The sequence below is a fragment of the Phocoena sinus genome, chromosome 2 (assembly GCF_008692025.1).
Source record: "Phocoena sinus isolate mPhoSin1 chromosome 2, mPhoSin1.pri, whole genome shotgun sequence".
NCBI lineage: Eukaryota > Metazoa > Chordata > Mammalia > Artiodactyla > Phocoenidae > Phocoena > Phocoena sinus.
The window spans coordinates 173,360,725-173,382,121 of NC_045764.1; the positions used below are offsets into that span (position 1 = coordinate 173,360,725).

General features: G+C 41.9%; 1 protein-coding gene across 1 annotated transcript in view; it reads left to right on the top strand.

Moving 5' to 3' along the window:
* Positions 1-768: 768 nt before the first annotated feature.
* Positions 769-21,397, top strand: part of EVL (Enah/Vasp-like) — a 165,693-nt gene continuing 145,064 nt past the window's right edge. The window contains 1 exon segment of the mRNA XM_032621497.1: positions 769-788. Coding sequence (XP_032477388.1) covers positions 784-788 — 5 coding nt within the window. The 5' untranslated portion in view covers positions 769-783.

Sequence of the window (21,397 nt, forward strand, 5' to 3'; positions counted from 1 at the left end):
AGAGAGGCACCCCGCGCGGGAGGGGGGACACAGCGCTCCACGTGCCGCGCCAGCGCCCCGCCCACTTTGGGCCCTGCCCTCCTCGGCCCCGCCCCTCACGGATCGCGCTTTCTCCTAAGCCCCGCCCCTCTCACATCCGCCAGTCCCACCCCGCCCTCGGAGCTCCTCCCCGCCCCTTACTGAGCACCCTATCTTCGAAGCCCCGCCCCTTGCGGCCCGGCTGGGCCCTCACGACCCGCCCCCCAAGGTTCCGCCCCGCCCTTCGCAGACCCCGGCTCAGCTCTCCTGGAGGCGCGGGCGGTGGGGCTCCGCGCCTTTTGTGTCGGGTTTGGGCCGCCGCGCGCGCTCTCCCCTCAGTTTCGACTCGCGGGCTGACTTTGCCCGCGCGCCCTCTTGCCTCTCCGTCGGCGGCCTCGCAGCCGCCCGCGCCCGCCCGGGGACCGCGTCCCCAGTCTCGGGCGGGCGCACGCTCCCCCGGCCGGAGGGACCCGGGCGACGCTCGCCCCCTCCCCTCCACTCCCCTCCTCCCGGCGGCGTGCGCACACGGCGGCCCGGGCACGCGCCCGCCAAGATGGCAGGGGCCGGCGCCCAGCTGTCAGGCGCCGCCGCCGCAGCCCGTCCCCGCAGCTAGCGGCCCGGACGGCAGCCCCGAGAAGATGAGCCCTCGCTGCCCCCCGCAGCCCAGCGAGACGCGGAGCCGCCGCGCCCGGGGCCGGCTGCCCCGCTAACGCCCCGCGCCCCGCGCCGCGCCCCCGGCCCCGCGCGCCCGTCCCGGCAGCGACAATGAGGTGAGTCGGCGGGCGCCTGGGCGTGGGGAGGTCGGGCGGGCGGCGTCCGGAGCGCTGGGCGGGCTTCGGTAGCACCGTGGGGGTGTGGGGGACCGTGAGAGGGTCTGGGGGAGTCGGGGTGGGCGGCCTTCTGGAAGCAGCGGGGTGTGCCGGCCTTTGCAGCTCGCGGGAGGCACACGTGGGGGCTGGGGGCCGCGCGGGGAGGGCGACCGCGCGGCATGTGTGGCCGCTCCCGGCCCGGAGCCCCTCCGGCCTCCCTCCCCGGGGTTCTGTACCCTTGGTCGAAGCCTCCCTGTGCCAGCGCTCTGGGGCTTACACGTTAAGTGGTCGTTTCCTTCCACCTGGAGCTCCTTGCCGGCTTCAGCTCCCTTTTTCTTGTTCCCATCTCCTTTCTTCTTGCACGCCGGTCAAGTGCAAGACCCGCAATGTACCACTTATTGGTTTATCACCCAGCCATGGGGACTGGTGGTTACCAGTTCGAGAAAAAACATTGCCAGCACCCAGGAGCTCGGAATTCTCTCTCCAGAGGTAACCCAATCCTGACTTTTTGGGGATAATCACGTCCTTGCCTTTTGTCTGTGTGATTTTACCTTCCAAACACATATCCCATAAGAACTATAGTGTCTGTCGTTTCATTTTGACTGTTTTGTGATCTTTATATAAACGAAATACTAATGAAATATATATTCTTTTGTGTCCGGCTTTTTCACTCAACGTGCTTCTGAGATTCATCCATTATGTCGTAACCGTTGTTCATTTTTATTAATCTATAGTATTCCATTGTATGAAATACTACAATTTAGCTATTCTGGTATTGGTAGACATTTGAACTGTTTCTAGCTTTAGACTACTAATAATAATGCTGTTTTGAATATTCTTATACATCTGGTACGTTCATTTCTGTTGGGTATATACCTAGCAGTGGAACCTCTAGGTCAAAAGATACCCATATCTTCAACTTTAGGAGATAACACCAAGTTTCCAAAGTGTTTGTGCCAATTTACACTCCTACCAGCAAATGTATGAGAGTCCTCGTGCTCCATGTCCTTGTCAACACTTACATTTTAGCCATCCTGGTGAGTGCACAGCCATCCTGGTGGGGTATCCCATTGTGTGTTCAGATTGCAGTTTCTTGCTGACTGATGAGGTTGAACATCTTTTCACGTTTGTTTGGTATCCTCTTTTGTGAAGTGCCTGTTCAAAAGTGTTTTCTTTTGAGATTTACATGCCTTTTTCTTCCTAATTTGTAGGAGTTCTATTCCAAAGTCAAGAAGATAGTTTCCTATGACATCTTCTAAAAATCTTACTGTTCTGCCTTTCAAATTAAGATCTACAGTCCACTTGTGACTTTTGTGTAACTTGTGGAAAAGCGGTCAAATTTTATATTTAGCAGAACCATTTATTCAGTACTGTCTATCAGAAAGGTCATCTTTTCCCCATAGTTCTGCAGTGCCACCTTTGTCATCTTCCAGTCTTCCATTTGGGATCATTTCTTTCCATCTGAGGAATACCCATTAGAATTCCTCGTGCAGGTCTGCTGGTGACAGATTCTTACAGTGTTTGTTTGCAAATGTCATTATTTATCCTTCATTTGAAAAAAAAAACAGATTGATTGAGATATAATTCACATACCATAAAATTTACCCATTTAGAGTATGCAGTTTGGTGGTTTTTAGTATTTTCACAGAGTTATGAAACCCTTACCACAATCTAATTTTAGAACATTTTCCTCCATTTTAGAAGGGTCTTTTCAGTAGTTACAGAATTCTTGGTTTACCGTTGCTTTCTTTTAGCACTTTAAAGATACCGCATTGTCTCTGACTTGGATTGTTTCTGTTGAGAAGTAACTTGTCTGTCGTTCTTTGAAAGTCGTGTTTTTCTCTGGCTGCTTTAAAAATGTTCTCTGTGTTTGGTTTTCAGCAGTTTTTTCTGTGCTGTCCTTAGTATGGATTTTTTTTTTTTTTTTATAACTTATAACTTAGGGCTTCTTGAGTCTTTGGCTTTATGTCTCTCATTAGTTTTGGAAGTCATGAGCCCTTAGGACTTCAAATATTGCTTCTGTCCCATTCTCCCTCACCTTTCCTTCTGGGGCTACCATTATACATGTTAGGCTATTTCACTGTATCTTCCTTCTGTGTTTTCTTAACCTTCCTTCTGTGTTTTCTGTTGTCTCTTTGCCCTTCATTCTGGTTATCTCCTCACTTATCTTTCCTGTCAATTGACTTTTTAATTTCAGTTATTATATATTTTTTGATACTTTAATTTCCATTTGCTTTTTTTTATGGTTTCCAGCTGTCTGCCAAAATTATCAATATTGTCTTTCAGCTCCTTGAATATAGTATGTATGATTATCTTAATGTTTGTCCAATTATGGCAGTATTTGTGAGTCATTTCCAACGTCTTTTTCTCTTGGTTTTCATTCATATTGTCTTATCTCCTTTTGTGCCTAGTTGTTTTTGTTTTTTAATTCCATGCTGGACATCATATTTGCAGAATTGTTTGTAGAAATAATTTGAGGCCTAAGAAGATGTTTTTCTCTTCCAGAGATAATTCACATTTGCTTTTGTCAGACAAATGGGGCACTTATAATCTGGGGTCACTTCGGTGTAGTCGCAAGGAATTGGGCTGTTTCTAAGCTGAGCTCCAGTCCTTTATGAGAGCCAGCCTGTTCTGTTCACCTTTAGTGCTTATGTTCAGCTCTTCACCAGCACCTTTACCCTCCAACCTAAAGCCAAACTTTTAGGATTCCCTTCAAAGTTGGCAGACATCTCCAGGGAAAAGTAGCCCCAAATACTGAGCTCACCTCCCTGAGCCTCTGATAGCCCTTCTTCCTCCAGGCCTCCAAGCAGATATTTATTCTGTTTTTTTCCCTGCTTTTCAACTGGAGGATTGTTCTGATGTACTAAGTTCATGTTTACTGGAAGTAAAAGTCCCTGATGTATGCATGTTAGGAGCAGTTTGAGTCAATATTCAATTTCAGAGGAGACTCAGGCTACCTGGTTACAGAAGCTGTGGGGAATAACACCACCAATTTTTTTGTGTTATAACTGTTTTAGATCATTTCGGTTTGTGAAATGCGCTTAGAATCAAGATAACTTTAAGAATAAATCTTTATTTTATTTCCTCTTAATATGTAATTAATTGAAAAAATGGCAGATCATTACTGTAAAGCAAAGGATTTTGGAAGCAGGTGCTTTCCTCTCTTCTTTTAATATTCATTTCTTTCTCCTGTCTTGATTTCCTTAATTGTTTATTTGATAAAAATTACCCCTCTCTTGGCCCACTTGAATAGAACATTTCATTTTTTGATCAATAATGACATGATAGTATTCTCAGATCCCATTTTGGGGGATCAAATGACAAGGCATGGATATAGAAATGAAAGTTTTTAAATACTTTTTCCAAAATGAGTCATTCAGTTACCCTTTTTCTTTACACAGATTTTTTTTTAAAACGCTGCTAACAGTTTAACATGGTTCTGTGTTGCAGACTGTTTGTAGTTAAACATCTATACGTGTATATTTACATGTACCTCTTGAGGTACATGGCTTTTGCAAATGGACCTGAATGAGTAGAGGAGGTCTGTTCATCATTACCTCTGTTGTCAATTCATTTGATTTGCATATTTATAAGCAATGCGGCTCATCTGTGAAAAATACTTTCTTTTTTGTTCATTCTGAATTTTTTTAACGAAAATGACACATTTTTCTTGTTAGATAATCTCATGGGAGTACATAGATATGACGTTTTGAAAATGGTCTGAAATGGAGCCTCTAAACAGATGCTTTTCAGGAATGTCTCAGAAAGGCATAGAGCTAGAGATGCATTCTAACAAATAAACTGAACATTTGAGGCACATGTCCACATAGTTTAGTTTTGCTAAACTATGTGGACATGGTGAATTATCCAAGTCACTGTTTTGCTGACTTGGATAATTAAGGATGTGTCTGAGTTTTTCTTAATTTTCCAGACTATTGCCTGAATTCTTATTTCCCTTTTCCTAAGAGACGTTATATATTCTCATATCTCATTCAGAAATCATTTTTCGAGGCCTTACCGTTGCCTGATACTGGATTTGGTGATAAGGAGGTAGAAGGGGCCAAACCTCCCCTCCCCCAAATAGTCTCTGTCCCTAAAAGATTTACAGAAATTTACTAAATCCCTTTCTGCATCATTTTTCTACTTAAAAACAAAGATGCCCACATACACAGTATAAAATATATTTCTGCTTATATACTTTAGTGATTTATCTGTTGGGAAGGTTCTCTTCTGTGAACGTTTTCCCCCTCTGCCTTTTATCTTTTAAAGATTTGATATATAGAAGTTTAAGATTTTTATGTTATCAAGTCATTTTCTTTGTGATTTTTCCATCATTTCTTATGTTTTAGCATTTGTCTAGTAGTTCGGTAAGTATTAAGTTGTTTTTTATATGTAAAATTTCACAAAAGTTCATCCTTCAAATTGTCTGGAATATGAGGTAAAGATCAAAATTACATTTTTCTTCAAAATTGCTGATCAGACACTTGATTATTTTAGTAGATATATGGCGGAGGTATCAGGAATGTTTTCTAAGTTGGATGGCAGAACAGACCTGCAGATTCCAAAATCCTCTCCAGGGCTGCGTGGTAACATCTGAAGCAGGATCACCTCCAGTCTTCAGAGAGCTTGCCTGCCCCCGCCAGGGCCAGCCTTGTGTGTGTAAGGCATGGCCAGCCTACCATCTCACAGGTCTGGTTATGTGCCAGGGCACTACCTCATCTGGGCCAAGGGCACTTTATCAATTTGGAGTTCTGCAGGGTACAGCATGAGATACCCAAGCACAGACACAGTCTTCACACACCACAGTTAGCCAGCACTAGCTAACACAAGTACATCTCAGAGCTTATTGCTGCAGGATAGGGACAGGGGAGCATTCCTCCAGGAATCTTTGGAAGTTGTGTTCGGGAGACCAGCTGTGGGGTTGTGGCGCTTCTGTGTGTGTACCTTCGACTCTCTTCGGTTCTGTTTTTCGACCTGTACTGTTACTATATTTACCTTGTGGGTGGTGATTTTTAATATGAGCAACATCATCTTTTTATTAATGTCCTTTTGAATTTTGCTGGGTTGGTAGTTTTGTTTGTATCTAGTTACATAAACATAAGAAATTTAAACTTAGTTTTATAATTGCACATAAATAAGCTACATGAAAATATATCGGCATTGTTTCACATGAAGATTTTTTTCCCTGTAAAGGTAATCTATATACTACCCAGGTTTGAACCTTGCGGTAGACTATAGGCTTGGTGAGTCCGAGTTGAGTGAATATCGTAACTGCCTTAATAGTGTGACGATAACTTAGACAAGAGCACCTCCAGCTGACGTCAGGGTGGGGTGGGAAGGACAGTGGTCCCCTCAGCAAACAGCTTTTTCTCTTTCTTAGCCTGCAAGGAGAAGACCTCATAGAAATGACTTCTAGTGGCAGTTTTTATTTTTCTGGTTTAAATGTAGTATATATTGAATGTGGAGAATTTGAAAACAGAGAAAGTATAAAGAAGACAATAAAAATCAGCATTGATCCCGCTGTTTAGGGATAACCCATTAAACATGGGGTATAGTCTCTTTACCTTTTTCACGTGTAAGTGTAACATTTTCACAAAATTGATACTATACTGTGTATTCGTGTTGGGCATTTTACATTCAACATATATGCATTTCCCCTTCGTTAAATGTTCTTTGAAAACATTTAAAATAGCTGCATAATAGTCTATCAGATGATATACCATAATTTATTTACCAGTACCCCAAGTTTGGGGCAGTTAGCTTTGTTTTTAGGATTTCATCATTGTAAATAATACGATGATCATGTCTGTACATAAATCTTAGGGTATGTCTCTGATTATTTCCTTAAGATAAGTTAGCAACATAGTATTATTACTGGAACCAAAGGCTGTTGATAAATTTTAAGTAAAGAAGAGAGAAAGATAAAGTTAATGAAAGGAACTTTATTCCTGGTCTTAAATTGGAGGTTCCCCTCCCAAAAAGCAAAGGCCTAGGAGAGGAATCAGAAGTAAATGGTGTGGTTGCATCTGCTTGCCAGTGGGGGGAGCCCTGTTCTCAAGTCCTCTATAGCTACTGTGAAGATGGATTGTCTGTCTTTGTCTTTAAGGCTGTGGGAAAGGCATCTTCTGCTTCTGGGTTTGGACTTAACGTAGGAATGTGAATGACCTTTTTCTTTTTTATAATATTGAGTTAGGCCACATTTGTCCCTTGTATTCTAAACAGCCTGGGTTTTAGAGTCTAATAGACCTGGATTCTGCCCCAGAGCCACTCCTTACCAGCTGACTGACTTTGAGCAAATTACTTAACCTTTATGAACTGACACTTTTCTCACATATAAATGAGGATAACCCTACTTCTTTCTCGGGGTTTTGTGAGGATCAAATGAGAATACATAGAAAGTTCTCGGCTTATGGTGTTCAGTAAAGGTTAGCTGTTTACTTCCCCCACCTCAATTTGTTATGTCTGTGCAGGAGATGAACCCGGGAAGATCTGGGACAATTCTGATTTCACATATTCTGCCCTTTTGTCAGATTGCTATATACGTTCTCTACCATCTGTGATAATTTTTTGGTTTAGAAACCACAGTTGCTATTGATGCTTCAACTTCTAAAAATGATTCAGGGCCATTCTCTGTAAAAGAGACAAAATAGAACTACTGAAATAAAGACAAAACAGGAGGCATGTTATTTTGGGGTAGAGGAGATCATTGTACCAGGAAATTTAGATTAAGAAATAGTTACTGCAGTTGAGCAGTTAGTTGTGAAAGTCATGGAGGTGGTGGCAGAAGGGGCAGTGGGAGCCAATGTGACACGTTTTCTGAGTGTCTTAGCGGAAATGGGCAACGTCCCTTACAAGGGCTTGGTTTTGGAAGCCTCTTACTCACCTTCTCCAGTCCTTCCCCCTTGTCGTATATCTGCCCTGGGCCCCTCTGTAAAGCTTCCAGCACCTTAAACACTCTGTGGGTGCTGCCCTCCTCTCTGGGCTCTCTCTGTGGAGCTGTGTCGATTGCTCTGATCTTGTCTTCTTCATTCTTCTCCAAAGGATCCTTAAGTAAGAAAAGGTCTGATGGACTAATTCATGAGTTTGACCAGAGTTCAGCTACTTCCTTTTCCTCTTCACCTTGCTAAGTTCTTAGCCTTCAAATCTTAGCTTAAATGTCACTTCCTCAGGGAGGCAGTCCTTGACTCCGGCCCTGGCTGATGGCCCTTCCCGATTATTTGCCTCTGTGGCATTCCATATTTCCTATTCTGTTATTTTGTTTTATTTTATTTTATTTTTGGCCACACTGCGTGGCATGTGGGATCCTAGCTCCCTGACCAGGGATCGAACCCATGTCCCCTGCATTGGAAGCACGGAGTCTTAACCACTGAACCGCCAGGAAAGTCCCTCTGTTACTTTTTATATTTATAATTACTTATCTTTTTCCTCCTATACTTCATAAAGGATTATGTTAGTTTCCATCTCTGTTGGGTCCCTAGAGCCTAGCGCTGTGCCTGGCAATTGGTAGATGCTTAATGAGTATTGATGCTGCCACTTGTACGTAAAATGGGTAGTAAATCATGACATTCATTCTGCCTTGTCATGGGTCCTTCCAGTACCACATTCAGGGCAGCTCCCAAATGAGTGAAGCTGGCATCCAAGATGAAAACTCTTTCATTATGTGCTTAATGAGTTAATGAATTACTGGGTGACAGTGCTTTCATCTGGTGTTTCCGTACCACTACCGGGAGACAGGATTTGTTTATTGATGTGTGGATGGATTTTTTTTCCTGAATTTTCTTTGTAAGGACATTGTGCTGTAACTCTCGATGTCCCCGATGTTTCTCGAACTTTAACGTGCACAGGAATCCCTGTGTGTATGTCCTTCCAAAACGCAGATCCCAGGCCCCATTGCCAGGGCTGGAGGAATGCTTTTCCTAAATCTTTTTTTTTCCTGTTTTTGTTAATAGACTTTATATTTTAAAACAATTTTAGAGTTATGGAAAAGTTGAGCAGATAGTACAGAGTTACCATACACTCTCCACATATATAGTTTCCCCTGTTATTAATATCTTACGTGGTACCTTTGTTATACTTAGTAAACTAATATTGATACAATATTATTAGCTGAAGTGCATAGTATATTCAAGTTTGCTTGTTTTTACCTAATGTCCTTTTTCTGTTCCAAGGTCTGATCCAGGATACCACATTACAGTTAGTTGTTAAATCTCCTTAGACCCCTCTGCTGTGGTTTTTCAGACTGTCTTTAATTTTTGAAGCTCTTGACTATTTTGAGGAGTACTTGTTAGGTATATTGTAGGATGCCCTTCTGTTGGAATTTATTTCATGTTTTTCTCATGGTTAGCCTGGGGTTGTTAAGTTTCAGGCAGGAAGATCACAGAGATAAAGTGACATTCCATTCCATGTTACAGAGGGTACATGCTGCAGTGTGATTTATCACTGTGCACGTTGACCTTGACCACCTGGCTGAAGCAGTGTTTGTCAGGTTTCATCAGTGTAAAGTTACTCTTCTGTTCCCCTTTTCATACTGTCTTCTTTTCAAGACGGTCACTATTCGTAGCTCACACTTAAGGAGGAGGGAGTCATGCTTCTTCTGCTGAGCGCTTTTTAAATTTTAATAATTAAGTATTTATTTTTGTGTATTAGAAGAAAATCAGTGTATCAGATTAGTGGTATTGTAACTGGGTTCCCCAGAAAACTGTACCCGAGATGAAGGCTCCTGTGTGTTTGGAGGAGAGCACAGGATTGATATTTGTGGGGGCCGAAGGGAGAAGCCTATATCCATTAGCTACTGTCTCCATTTGGCAAAGGATTGCTCCATGGGGCATTAATTGCCCCCGTACATGGTGATGTTCTCAGTGGGTACTGAGCGGGCTCACGTGGCAGCCCCCTGGGGCCGCAGCAGGGACTGGACACAGGTCAGAGCCTGGGCAGAACTGGTTGCCCCAGGGGTGGCCAGAAAAAGAAACAGACAAGGCAGGAGGGGCTGAAATGATGCAGACTAGGTGCGTAATGTACCTGATTTTGTGGGGATTACTTCTCTTTTTTGAAATTTTTTTTTACTCACTGCTTCTTGATTTTCAGTCATGGCTCGAAAGTTTTCTGTGATACCAGCTTGAATTCACCTATGTTTTAAATCTTTGATCCATTTGGAATTAAATATATGGTATGAGAGCTAGATCCAATTTTAACCTTTTCTGTCTGGTTTTTCAGTTATCCCAATACCCCTTATTAAAAATTTCATTTTCTGGGACTTCCCTGGTGGTGCAGTGGGTAAGACTCCACACTCCCAATGCAGGGTGTCCAGGTTCAATCCCTGGTCAGGGAACTAGATCCCACACGCATGCCGCAAATAAGAGTTCGCACATGCCACAACTAAGGAGCCCACGTGCCACAACTAAGGAGCCTGCCTGCCGGAATTAAGGAGCCCATGTGCTACAACTAGGGAGCCAGCGAGCCACAACTGAGGAGCCCCCTGCTGCAGCTAAGACCCAGCACAACCAAATTAATTAATTAATTATTTTAAAATTCCATTTTCTCCCAGTGTTTTGAGATTCTGTCCTTTGTCATATTTAATTAATTTAACCTATTTCTGGATTTTCTATTATGTTCCATTGGTCTGCATTTATTCATGTGTCAATACCTCACTTTTGATTAAAGAGGTTCTATAGTGTGTTTTAATATTTAGTAGGGCTAATACTCTCTTACTGCTCTAGTGAGTTGATTTTAAAGAAAAAGATTAATTGATAGCACTCACGTTAAACAGATATGACAAAAATCATGAATGACCAAACAGTGCTTTAATCCAAGGGAACAAATCCAGAATGGCATGAGTCAGGCATCTGTCTGCCCCTCGGGGAGAATTCTCACTTATAACATGACATGTGTGGCTTTTGAATATGAATCCAAGGAGGCATCTGTGAGGCTGGAGGACACTTACAGGCAATGTGACCCCTCGGGCTAGGATTGTCATCACAGTCGAAGCACCCCCTCTGTCACTCTCCCTCCAAAGTATTGATGAAACTGGTTTATTTTGGAGGGTTTTGACCTGTAAAAAATACTCATTTGTCAAACCATAGAAAGTTAGATTCAGAAGCTTAGAAATTCTCTAAGTCCAGTGGTTTTTAACCCTCACTGGGCATCAGCAACAGTTGAAAAGGCCCTCTTCCCCACCCTCCACCTGATGCCCGGGCCCTACCTTAGAGAGTCCATTAATCTGGGATGAGGTGTTTTGTTGTTGTTTCATTTGAAATCTCCAGGTTATTTAAATGTGCAGCCACAGTTAAGAACTGCTGATCTAGGGCTTCCCTGGTGGCGCAGTGGTTGAGAGTCCGCCTGCCGGTGCAGGGGACACGGGTTCGTGCCCCGGTCCGGGAGGATCCCACATGCCGCGGAGCGGCTGTGCCCGTGAGCCATGGCCGCTGAGCCTGCGCGTCCGGAGCCTGTGCTCCACAACGGGAGAGGCCACAACAGTGAGAGGCCCGCGTACCACAAAAAAAAAAAAGAACTGCTGATCTAGTCCTGAGTTTCAAGACTGGGGCTGGTTTTTTGGAATGTAGTAAGTGCTCAATAAGTGTTTGTTGACTAATGAATGAGCCCCCTATTTCTCAGATGAGAAAATGGGCACAGACTCCAGAGGCCACTTGCCTAGGCCTCACAGGCAGTGAGGTATTAGGGGCATGAAGCTCAGATTTCCTGTCTCGCAGTTCTGGTCTTATTTTTCACTCTTCTTCACCCATGGTTTCCTCTTTAGTTATAGGCAGAAGTAGGCAAGAGCATTTGCTCTCTTGATTCGTGCGTTCATTTTTATGACCTCGACCCTAGCTCCTCCTATTCAGTACAGCAAAAACTTGGGAATGAGCCTGAGACTTCGTAGTGAGGCAGCTGGACTATGCTGAAATTTCAGCCTGCCTTCAGTGTCAGCCCACCTCTAGGTAGGGGTCAGGGAGAGACAGGAAAGGAGGAGCAGGGGCACCAGGGCCTGCCATTCCTTGTGTATCCGTGGTGTGTCAGGCTCTGTGCCTAGGAGTTTTCAGCTGTCTCATTCTTTGAAGGGAGCTCCATGCCTCCAGCCGTAAGCGTGTGAGATTTTAGATGACAGTGCGTGATGACATTACTTTTGCTTAATGCTGTGTTTGAATTCGGGCTTTATGGTTTTCTTTTAGTCAGCAGTAATGCCTAATCTCTGTTTTCTCACACTCCACGTTGCTTCATCCCCTAAACTGCTTAGTCACCTGGGAAAAACTCAAACTTCAGAACAGCAGAAGTTGTAGAGACCAACTAGAGAAGACTTGAATTAAATTATGAGTGATTTATGTTAGAAAGTTGCCATTTGGTTCCGTTTGAAACACGTTAAGTTGTACTGGATTGGGGGGTTCTACTTCTGGCAGTGTTTTAGTCCTATTAAGAGCAAGAAAAGGTGAAAAGGTGAAAAATAACATCCCAACCAAAAGACACAGATTGGCTGAATGGACACAAAAACAAGACCCATATATATGCTGTCTACAAGAGACCCACTTCAGACCTAGGGACACATACATACTGAAAGGGAGGGGATGGAAAAAGATATTCCATGCAAGTGGAAATCAAAAGAAAGCTGGAGTAGCAATTCTCTTATCAGACAAAATAGACTTTAAAATAAAGACTATTACAAGAGACAAAGAAGGACACTACATAATGATCAAGGGATCGATCCAAGAAGATATAACAATTGTAAATATTTATGCACCCAACATAGGAGCACCTCAATACATAAGGCAAATGCTAACAGCCATAAAAGGGGAAATCAACAGTAACACAATCATAGTAGGGGACTTTAACACCCCACTTTCACCAATGGACAGATCATCCAAAATGAAAATAAATAAGGAAACACAAGCTTTAAATGATACATTAAACAAGATGGACATAATTGATATTTATAGGACATTCCATCCAAAACCAACAGAATACACGTTCTCAAGTGCTCATGGAACATTCTCCAGGATAGATCATATCTTGGGTCACAAATCAAGCCTTTGTAAATTTAAGAAAATTGAAATCGTATCACGTCTCTTTTCTGACCACAACGCTATGAGACTAGATATCAATTACAGGAAAAAATCTATAAAAAATACAAACACATGGAGGCTAAACAGTACGCAACTTAATAACCAAGAGATCAGTGAGGAAATCAAAGAGGAAATCAAACCATACCTAGAAAGAAATGACAGTGTAAACACGACGATCCAAAACCTATGGGATGCAGCAAAAGCAGTTCTAAGAGGGAAGTTTATAGCAATACAATCCTACTTTAAGAAACAAGAAACATCTCAAACAACCTAACCTTACACCTAAAGCAATTAGAGAAAGAGGAACAAAAAAACCCCAAAGTTAGCAGAAGGAAAGAAATCATAAGTATCAGATCAGAAATAAATGAAAAAGAAATGAAGGAAAGTATAACAAAGATCAATAAAAGTAAAACCTGGTTCTTTGAGAAGATAAAAAATTGGTAAACCATTAGCCAGACTCATCAAGAAAAAAAGGGAGAAGACTCAAATCAATAGAATTAGAAATGGAACAGGAGAAGTAACAACTGACACTGCAGAAATACAAAGGATCATGAGAGATTACTACAAGTCTATGCCAATAAAATGGACAACCTGGAAGAAATGGACAAATTCTTAGAAATGCACAACCTTCTGAGACTGAACCAGGAAGAAATAGAAAATTAGAACAGACCAGTCACAAGCACTGAAATTGACACTGTGATTAAAAATCTTCCAACAAACAAAAGCCCAGGACCAGATGGCTTCACAGGCAAATTCTATCAAACATTTAGAGAAGAGCTAACGCCTATCCTTCTCAAACTCTAAACTCAAAATATAGCAGAGGGAGGAACACTCCCAAACTCATTCTACAAGGCCACCATCACCCTGATACCAAAACCAGACAAAGATGTCACAAAGAAAGAAAACTACAGGCCAATATCACTGATGAACATAGATACAAAAATCCTCAACAAAATACTAACAAACAGAATCCAACAGCACGTTAAAAGGATCATCCACCATGATCAAGTGGGGTTTATCCCAGGAATGCAAGGATTCTTCAATATATGGAAATCAATCAATGTGATAAGCCATACTAACAAATTTGAAGGAGAAAAACCATATGATCATCTCAATAGATGCAAAGAAAGCTTTCGACAAAATTCAACACCCATTTATGATAAAAACCCTCCAGAAAGTAGGCATAGAGGGAACTTTCCTCAACATAAGAAAGGCCATGTATGACAAACCCACAGCCAACATCGTCCTCAATGGTGAAAAACTGAAAGCATTTCCACTAAGATCAGGAACAAGACAAGGTTGCCAACTCTCACCACTATTATTCAACATAGTTTTGGAAGTTTTAGCCACAGCAATCGGAGAAGAAAAAGAAACAGGACTCCAAATCGGAAAAGAAGAAGTAAAGCTGTCACTGTTTGCAGGTGACATGATACTATATGTAGAAAATCCTAAAGATGCTACCAGAAAACTACTAGAGCTAATCAAGGAATTTGGTAAAGTAGCAGGATACAAAATTAATGCACAGAAATCTCTAGCATTCCTATACACTAATGATGAAAACTCTGAAAGTGAAATTAAGAAAACACTCCCATTTACCATTGCAACCAAAAGAATAAAATAACTTGGAATAAACCTACCTAAGGAGACAGAAGACCTATATTCAGAAAATTATAAGACACTGTTGAAAGAAATGAAAGATGATACAAATAGACGGAGACATGTACCACTTTCTTGGATTGGAAGAATCAACATTGTGAAAATGACTCTACTACCCAAAGCAATCTACAGATTCAATGCAATCCCTATCAAACTACCACTGGCATTTTTCACAGAACTAGAACAAAAAATTTCACAATTTGGGCTTCCCTGGTGGTGCAGTGGTTGAGAGTCCGCCTGCCAATGCTGGGGACGCAGGTTCGTGCCCCGGTCCGGGAAGATCCCACATGCCGCGGAGCGGCTGGGCCCGTGAGCCATGGCCGCTGAGCCTGCGCGTCTGGAGCCTGTGCTCCGCAACGGGAGAGCCCACAACAGTGAGAGGCCCGCGTACTGCAAAAAAAAAAAAAAAAAAAAATTCACAATTTGTGTGGAAACACAAAAGACCCTGAATAGCCAAAGCAATCTCGAGAAAGAAAAACGGTGCTGGAGGAATCAGGCTCCCTGACTTCAGGCTATACTACAAAGCTACAGTAATCAAGACAGTATGGTACTGGCACGAGAACAGAAATATAGATCAGTGGAACAGGATAGAAAGCCCAGAGATAAACCCGTGCACATATGGTCACCTTATCTTTGATAAAGGAGGCAAGAATATACAGTGGAGGAAAGACATCCTCTTCAATAAGTGGTGCTGGGAAAACTGGACAGGTACATGTAAAAGTATGAAATTAGAACACTCCCTAACACCAAACACAAAAATAAACTCAAAATGGATTAAAGACCTAAATGTAAGGCCAGACACTATAAAACTCTTAGAGGAAAACATAGGCAGAACACTCTGTGACATAAATCACAGCAAGATCCTTTTTGTCCCACCTCCCAGAGAAACGGAAATAAAAACAAAAATAAGCAAATGGGACCTAATGAAACTTAAAAGCTTTTGCACAGCAAAGGAAACCACAAACAAGATGAAAAGACAACCCTCTGAATGGGAGAAAATATTTGCAAATGAAGCAACTGACAAAGGATTAATCTGCACAATTTACAAGGAGCTGATCTAGTTCAATATCAAAAAAGAAAAACAACCCAATCCAAAAATGGGCAGAAGATCTAAGCACACATTTCTCCAAAGAAGATATACAGATTGTCAACAAACATGAAAGGATGACCAGCATCACTAATCATTAGGGAAATGCAAATCAAAACTACAATGAGGTATCACCTCACACCAGTCAGAATGGCCATCATCAAAAAATCTACAAACAGTAAATGCCGGAGAGGGTGTGGAAAAAAGGGAACCCTCTTGCACTGTTGGTGGAAATGTAAATTGGTACAGCCACTATGAAGAACAGCATGGAGGTTCCTCAAAATACTAAAAACAGAACTACCATACAACCCAGCAATTCCACTACGGGGCATATACCCTGAGAAAACCATAATTCAAAAAGAGTCATGTACCAAAATGTTCATTGCAGCTCTATTTACAATAGCCAGGACATGGATGCAACCTAAGTGTCCATCAACAGATGAATGGATAAAGAAGATGTGGCACATATATACAATGGAATATTACTCAGCCATAAAAAGAAATGAAATTGAGTTATTTGTAGTGAGGTGTATGGACCTAGAGTCTATCATACAGAGTGAAGTAAGTCAGAAAGAGAAAAACAAATACTGTATGCTAGCACATATATGGAATCTAAAAAAAAAAAAAAAAAAAATGGTCACGAAGAACCTAGGGGCAAGTCGGGAATAAAGGCACAGACCTACTAGAGAACGGACTTGAGGATATGGGGAGGGGGAAGGGTAAGAGCTGTGAGAGAGTGGCATGGACATATATACACTACCAAACGTAAAATAGATAGCTAATGGGAAGCAGCTGCATAGCCCAGGGAGATCAGCTCGGTACTTTGTGACCACCTAGAGGGTTGGGGTAGGGAGGGTGCGAGGGAGGGAGATGCAAGAGGGAAGACATATGGGAACATATGCATATGTATAACTGATTTACTTTGTTACAAAGCAGAAACTAGCACACCATTGTAAAGCAATTATACTCCAATAAAGGTGTTGAAATAAATAAATACAAATAGACACCAAAGGGGGGAAGAACGAATCAGTTTGAAGGCATAGGAGAGGTGCAAGGCAGAAAGGATTTGCAGAGCCAAGATTTGGTAGAGGGTTGTCAGGTAAGCCCGACATTGGGCACCAGTTCTTCCTTTGACGCGGTTGTCATTGCTGAAATTGTCAACTGAGAAGCTGGTTAGAGCTTTCGGGAGATTCATGGGACAGGGGAGATTAAAAAAAAAAAGTTGGTATTTGCACCCTTGCCAGGGACGAGGAGCCCTAGTAAACGCCCCAGTTTTCATAAGGGCTCTGCTTAGGAGCAAGGGTGAACTTAGGCATAGACTGGCCTTCTCAGGAACTGGAGTACTGCTTTGAATCATCTCAATATCTAACTAGATTAAGGTGACCCGGAGTGGTTTGTACCCTGACCTACCTACCTGCGCGTTAGAAACAAAAGCAAATCCTAGAGGAGCCGTAAATTACCTATACAGTTTTTATTTTTAATAATAAATTTATTTGTTTTTACTTTTGGCTGTGTTGGGTCTTCGTTGCTGCGCATGGGCTTTCTCTAGTTGAGGCAAGCGGGGGCTACTCTTCGTTGTGGTGCGCAGGCCTCTTATTGTCGTGGCTTCTCTTGTTGCAGAGCACGGGCTCTAGAGCTCAGGCTCAGTAGTTGTGGTGCACGGGCTTCATTGCTCTTCGGTCGTGGGATCTTCCCAGGCCAGGGATCGGACCCATGTCCCCTGCACTGGCAGGCGGATTCTTAACCACTGCGCCACCAGGGAAGCCCTATACAGTTTTCATATACAGTGACTGGCACTCGATCAAAAATTATCAGATATATGAGAAGATAAGACTTATCCGAAAACCAAGGGAAAACATAGACAGTAAGGACAGACATAATAAAATGATCGACTTGGATTTTAAAAGAACTATGATTAGCATATTTAAGGAAATAAGTTGTGTTTTACCTTTTCTTGTTCACCATGGCCATCTCAGCTTAGAGGCTGACTCAGACTCCAGACAAGAGTGTTTATAGTATTTCAGTGGAGGGCACGTGTGAACAAGTGTGACTGCCAGTTGTCCTTGGGCGTATTTGCATGGTTCTAATCATCTTTGCTTAATCCCCTGCTATGTAGCTTTGAGGTAGGGACAGAAGAGAAATTGGAATGATGATCACAGGCTTTTAGATCTCAGAACTAGAAGAGCCCCTGGAAGTCAATATATTGACCTTATTATTTTCATCTTTGAGAGACGTGTACATGGTGATTGGTTTAGGCAATGTAAACACATGTGGAAGTTATTTTACACAATAAAGGTGGTGTTAAGTACTTAATGTAAACATAATTTCAGTAAATGTGAATAGTTTTTTTTTTTGTGTTTTTTTTTGTCTGAGCCACATGGCTTGTGGGATCTTAGTTCCACGACTAGGGATTGAACCCAGGCCCCAGCACTGAAAGCGCCAAGTTCTGACCACTGGACCTCCAGTGAATTCCCTAAATGTGAATACTTTAAAAATACTTTAGAATTTTAAATTTACTATAATAAATGTGAATTTTTTAAAAAAGAAGTATAGACTTCTCTGTATTATAAATACACGACTACTGCTTATTTATCTATTTTCACGTCATACCTGCTTAAATTTTTACTTGAAAGATAGATATTGAGTACCTACCATATGCAAGACAGTGGTACTCGGGATAGGGCGAGTGAAAGTTGGACCTTGGGTAGTAGTATGTAGCCAAGAAGGGGAGCGTGAGGCATCTGAGTTGAAAGTGCCAGAAAAGAGGTATGGACAACACAATTTTTTTAATTTATGTTTTTGCATTTGCAGTGGGCTAGGCTAGGCTCTTTTATCTTCTGTTTTCGTTCTTTTACACTTCTTTTTACTGGTTTATTCTTTCGTCCAGTTGGCTTTTCAGTTGCTTGAAAACAATAGTCTTCAGAAAGTCTCTCATTAATTTAGTTTAATGTCTCCGGTTCTTCAAGTTATTCATGATTTATCTCTAATTAGTGGCCCTTCAGAGGGCTTTCCTTTCACTGAGCTCTGACCCACTGAAGTCATTAGCAATTTAAAAATTTAAACTCTAACATTTGCCTGAACACAGAAAACTGTTGGGCCTGGCACACGTTTGAAGCCCTTTATACAAAATAGAAACACCACACCTTGGAGCCTCGGTGCCTGTGAAGAGATGAAAATCAAATATACCCATTGACGCTACGTTCTTCTACCAGCTGAGATTTCTAACTGATCAGCTTTAGGGACTTCCCTTCCTAGGAAGAAGGAAAACGCTCTCCTCGTCTTGTGTCACTGTGCAAAATAGAAGTGTTAGCAATACACTGAATCAGAGAAGAGTCCCAAGTAGAAGAGCAGTGCTAGAAAGAGAACCAACGGGTCCCTTCACGAGAGCAAGGAGTGATGTGCCTCAGAGTGTCCACATCGGTGGGTAATGAGGCAGCGACTGTGAATCACACAGATGGGTAATCGTCCACAGACTTCCACCGAGTTCATTGATTCCTGGGCTGTGAGTAGAAGACATGGTTATCCACACATGTAGCTTATTCCCAAGAAGACAGAGCACAGGTACCTCAAGTTCAACGTGTCTAAAACTAGACTCACTACCACTATTTTATGAGCGATTGATTTTTGACAAAGATGCCGAGACAATTCAATGGGAAAAATAGCCTTTTCAGCAAATGCTGGGACAACTGAATATCAACATACAGAAGAATGAAGTTGAACCTACCTACCTACCTCCATCTACAAAAGAACTCAAAACAGATAATGAACTTAAACGTGGAAGCCAAAACTTTAGTCTCTTGTGGGAGAAAATATGAGTAAATCTTCATGGCCTTGGGTTAGGCAGTGAGTTTTTAGACATAACACCGAAACACAAATGGTATCAATAAAAGAAAAAAGTAAATTGGATTTCATCTAAAGTAGAAACGTGTGTGCTGCAAACTATACTATCAAGAAAGTGAGAAGACAATTCACAGAATGGGAGAAAGTATCTGCACGTTATATGTCTGCTAAGGGACTTATATCTAAAATATGCAAAGAGCTCTTACAACTCAATAATAAAAAGAAAACTGACTTTAAAAATGGGCGAATGATTTAAATGGACGCCTCTCCAATGAAGATGTACAGATGGCCAATAAGCACATGAAAAGGTACTCAGCATCATTAGACATGAGGAAGTACAAGCCAGACCACAATGAGATACCACTTCACATTCACTGGAATAAAAAGGACAGATAATAACAAATGTTGGTGAGGGTGTGGATGCTCTGCACACATTGGGTAAGTGGCTCTGTGGGTAGATCTCATTGGAGCCCTCAGACATTGGCTGGGGTGAATGTAAAAGGGTACAGTTGCTTTGGAAAACAGTTCGGTAGTCCTTCAAAACATTAAACAGAGTTTCCATATGTCTTGGCATTTCCCCTGTGAGGCATATACCCGAGAGAAATCCAACATACGTCCATACAAAACTTATACGTGAATGTTCATAGGAGCATTATTTATAGTAGCCAAACAGTGAAAACAACCCAAATGTCTGATAAATGGATAAATAAAATGTGGGCTCTTCATACAGTGGGATATTATTCAGCAATACAAAGGAATGAGGTACCCATACTGATACAACATGGATGAACCTTGAAAACGTTATGCTAAGAGAAAGAAGCCAATCACAAAAGACCACATATTGTTTGATTCCATTTATGTGAAATGTCAAGAAAAGGCAAATCCGTAGAGACGGGAAATAGATTAGTAGGGCTGAGGTTAAGGGCTAAGAATGGGGAGGGGCTGCTGAGGGGTATAAGGTTTCTTTGGGGGATGATGAAAACATTCTAAAATTAGATTGCAGTGATTGTTGTGCCACCTTGTGAACATACTAAAAAATCATTGAATTGCGTGCTTTAAATGGGTGGTTTTTATGGAATAAAAAATCTCTTTCTAAATAAATCTGTTAAAAAAAAAAAAAAACTGAACACACTGCTCTCCTTCCCAGACTTTTCTTCTTCCAAAATCCTCAATCTCAGTGAGCTGCGCACTGGGGTCCAAACTAGAAACCTAGAGGCTTGATGGAGTCAGATCCAGGTGGATGCATCGTTATCATTATCGTGTCTTCTTCCTTAAACTCTCTTGTCCCCTTCAGAGCTGTGATACTGACATACATAGGTCTTCATCATTATTAAAATACCATAATTATATTCCGCTTTTGTTCTCTACCTCTTAAACTGTCCCCTCTGTATTTTGTTAAATTGTCAATACTCAAATCTGAGTTAATATTCTCTTCCTGAGTTGCTTCAGGATATTTCTGTGTCTTTCTGGATAAAGTTATGACTCCTTAGCTTAGTTTACAAAGTATTGCATGAACTGGCCTCTCTCTCCCTCTTCAGAGTAATTTCCTCTGTTCTCCATATTACAAGGAGCCTACCCTCACATGTTCTTTCACATGATACCTCCTGATTATAATGCCAATTTTAAGTGGTCAGCAGCCCCATGTGGCTACCATGCTGGACAGCACAGATTACGGAACTTGCGTGATTGCATCATAAGCACTCAGTTAATACTTCTTGAATGTAATCATAGCCATCATCTATGTTCGGCATTTACCCAGCTTCTGCTTTTATACTTTTGGTGGTAAGGTGCTCCCTGGGTTGTTACGTTACTAACCCAGCCCTGGGTATCTCTTCCTTCTTCTTCTTATATTCAGCTGGTGTTTGCTTCTCTAAAATGTCTACTAGTTGATCCAAGTACTGCATTATCCAAAACGGCACCCAGGTTATTAGACTATG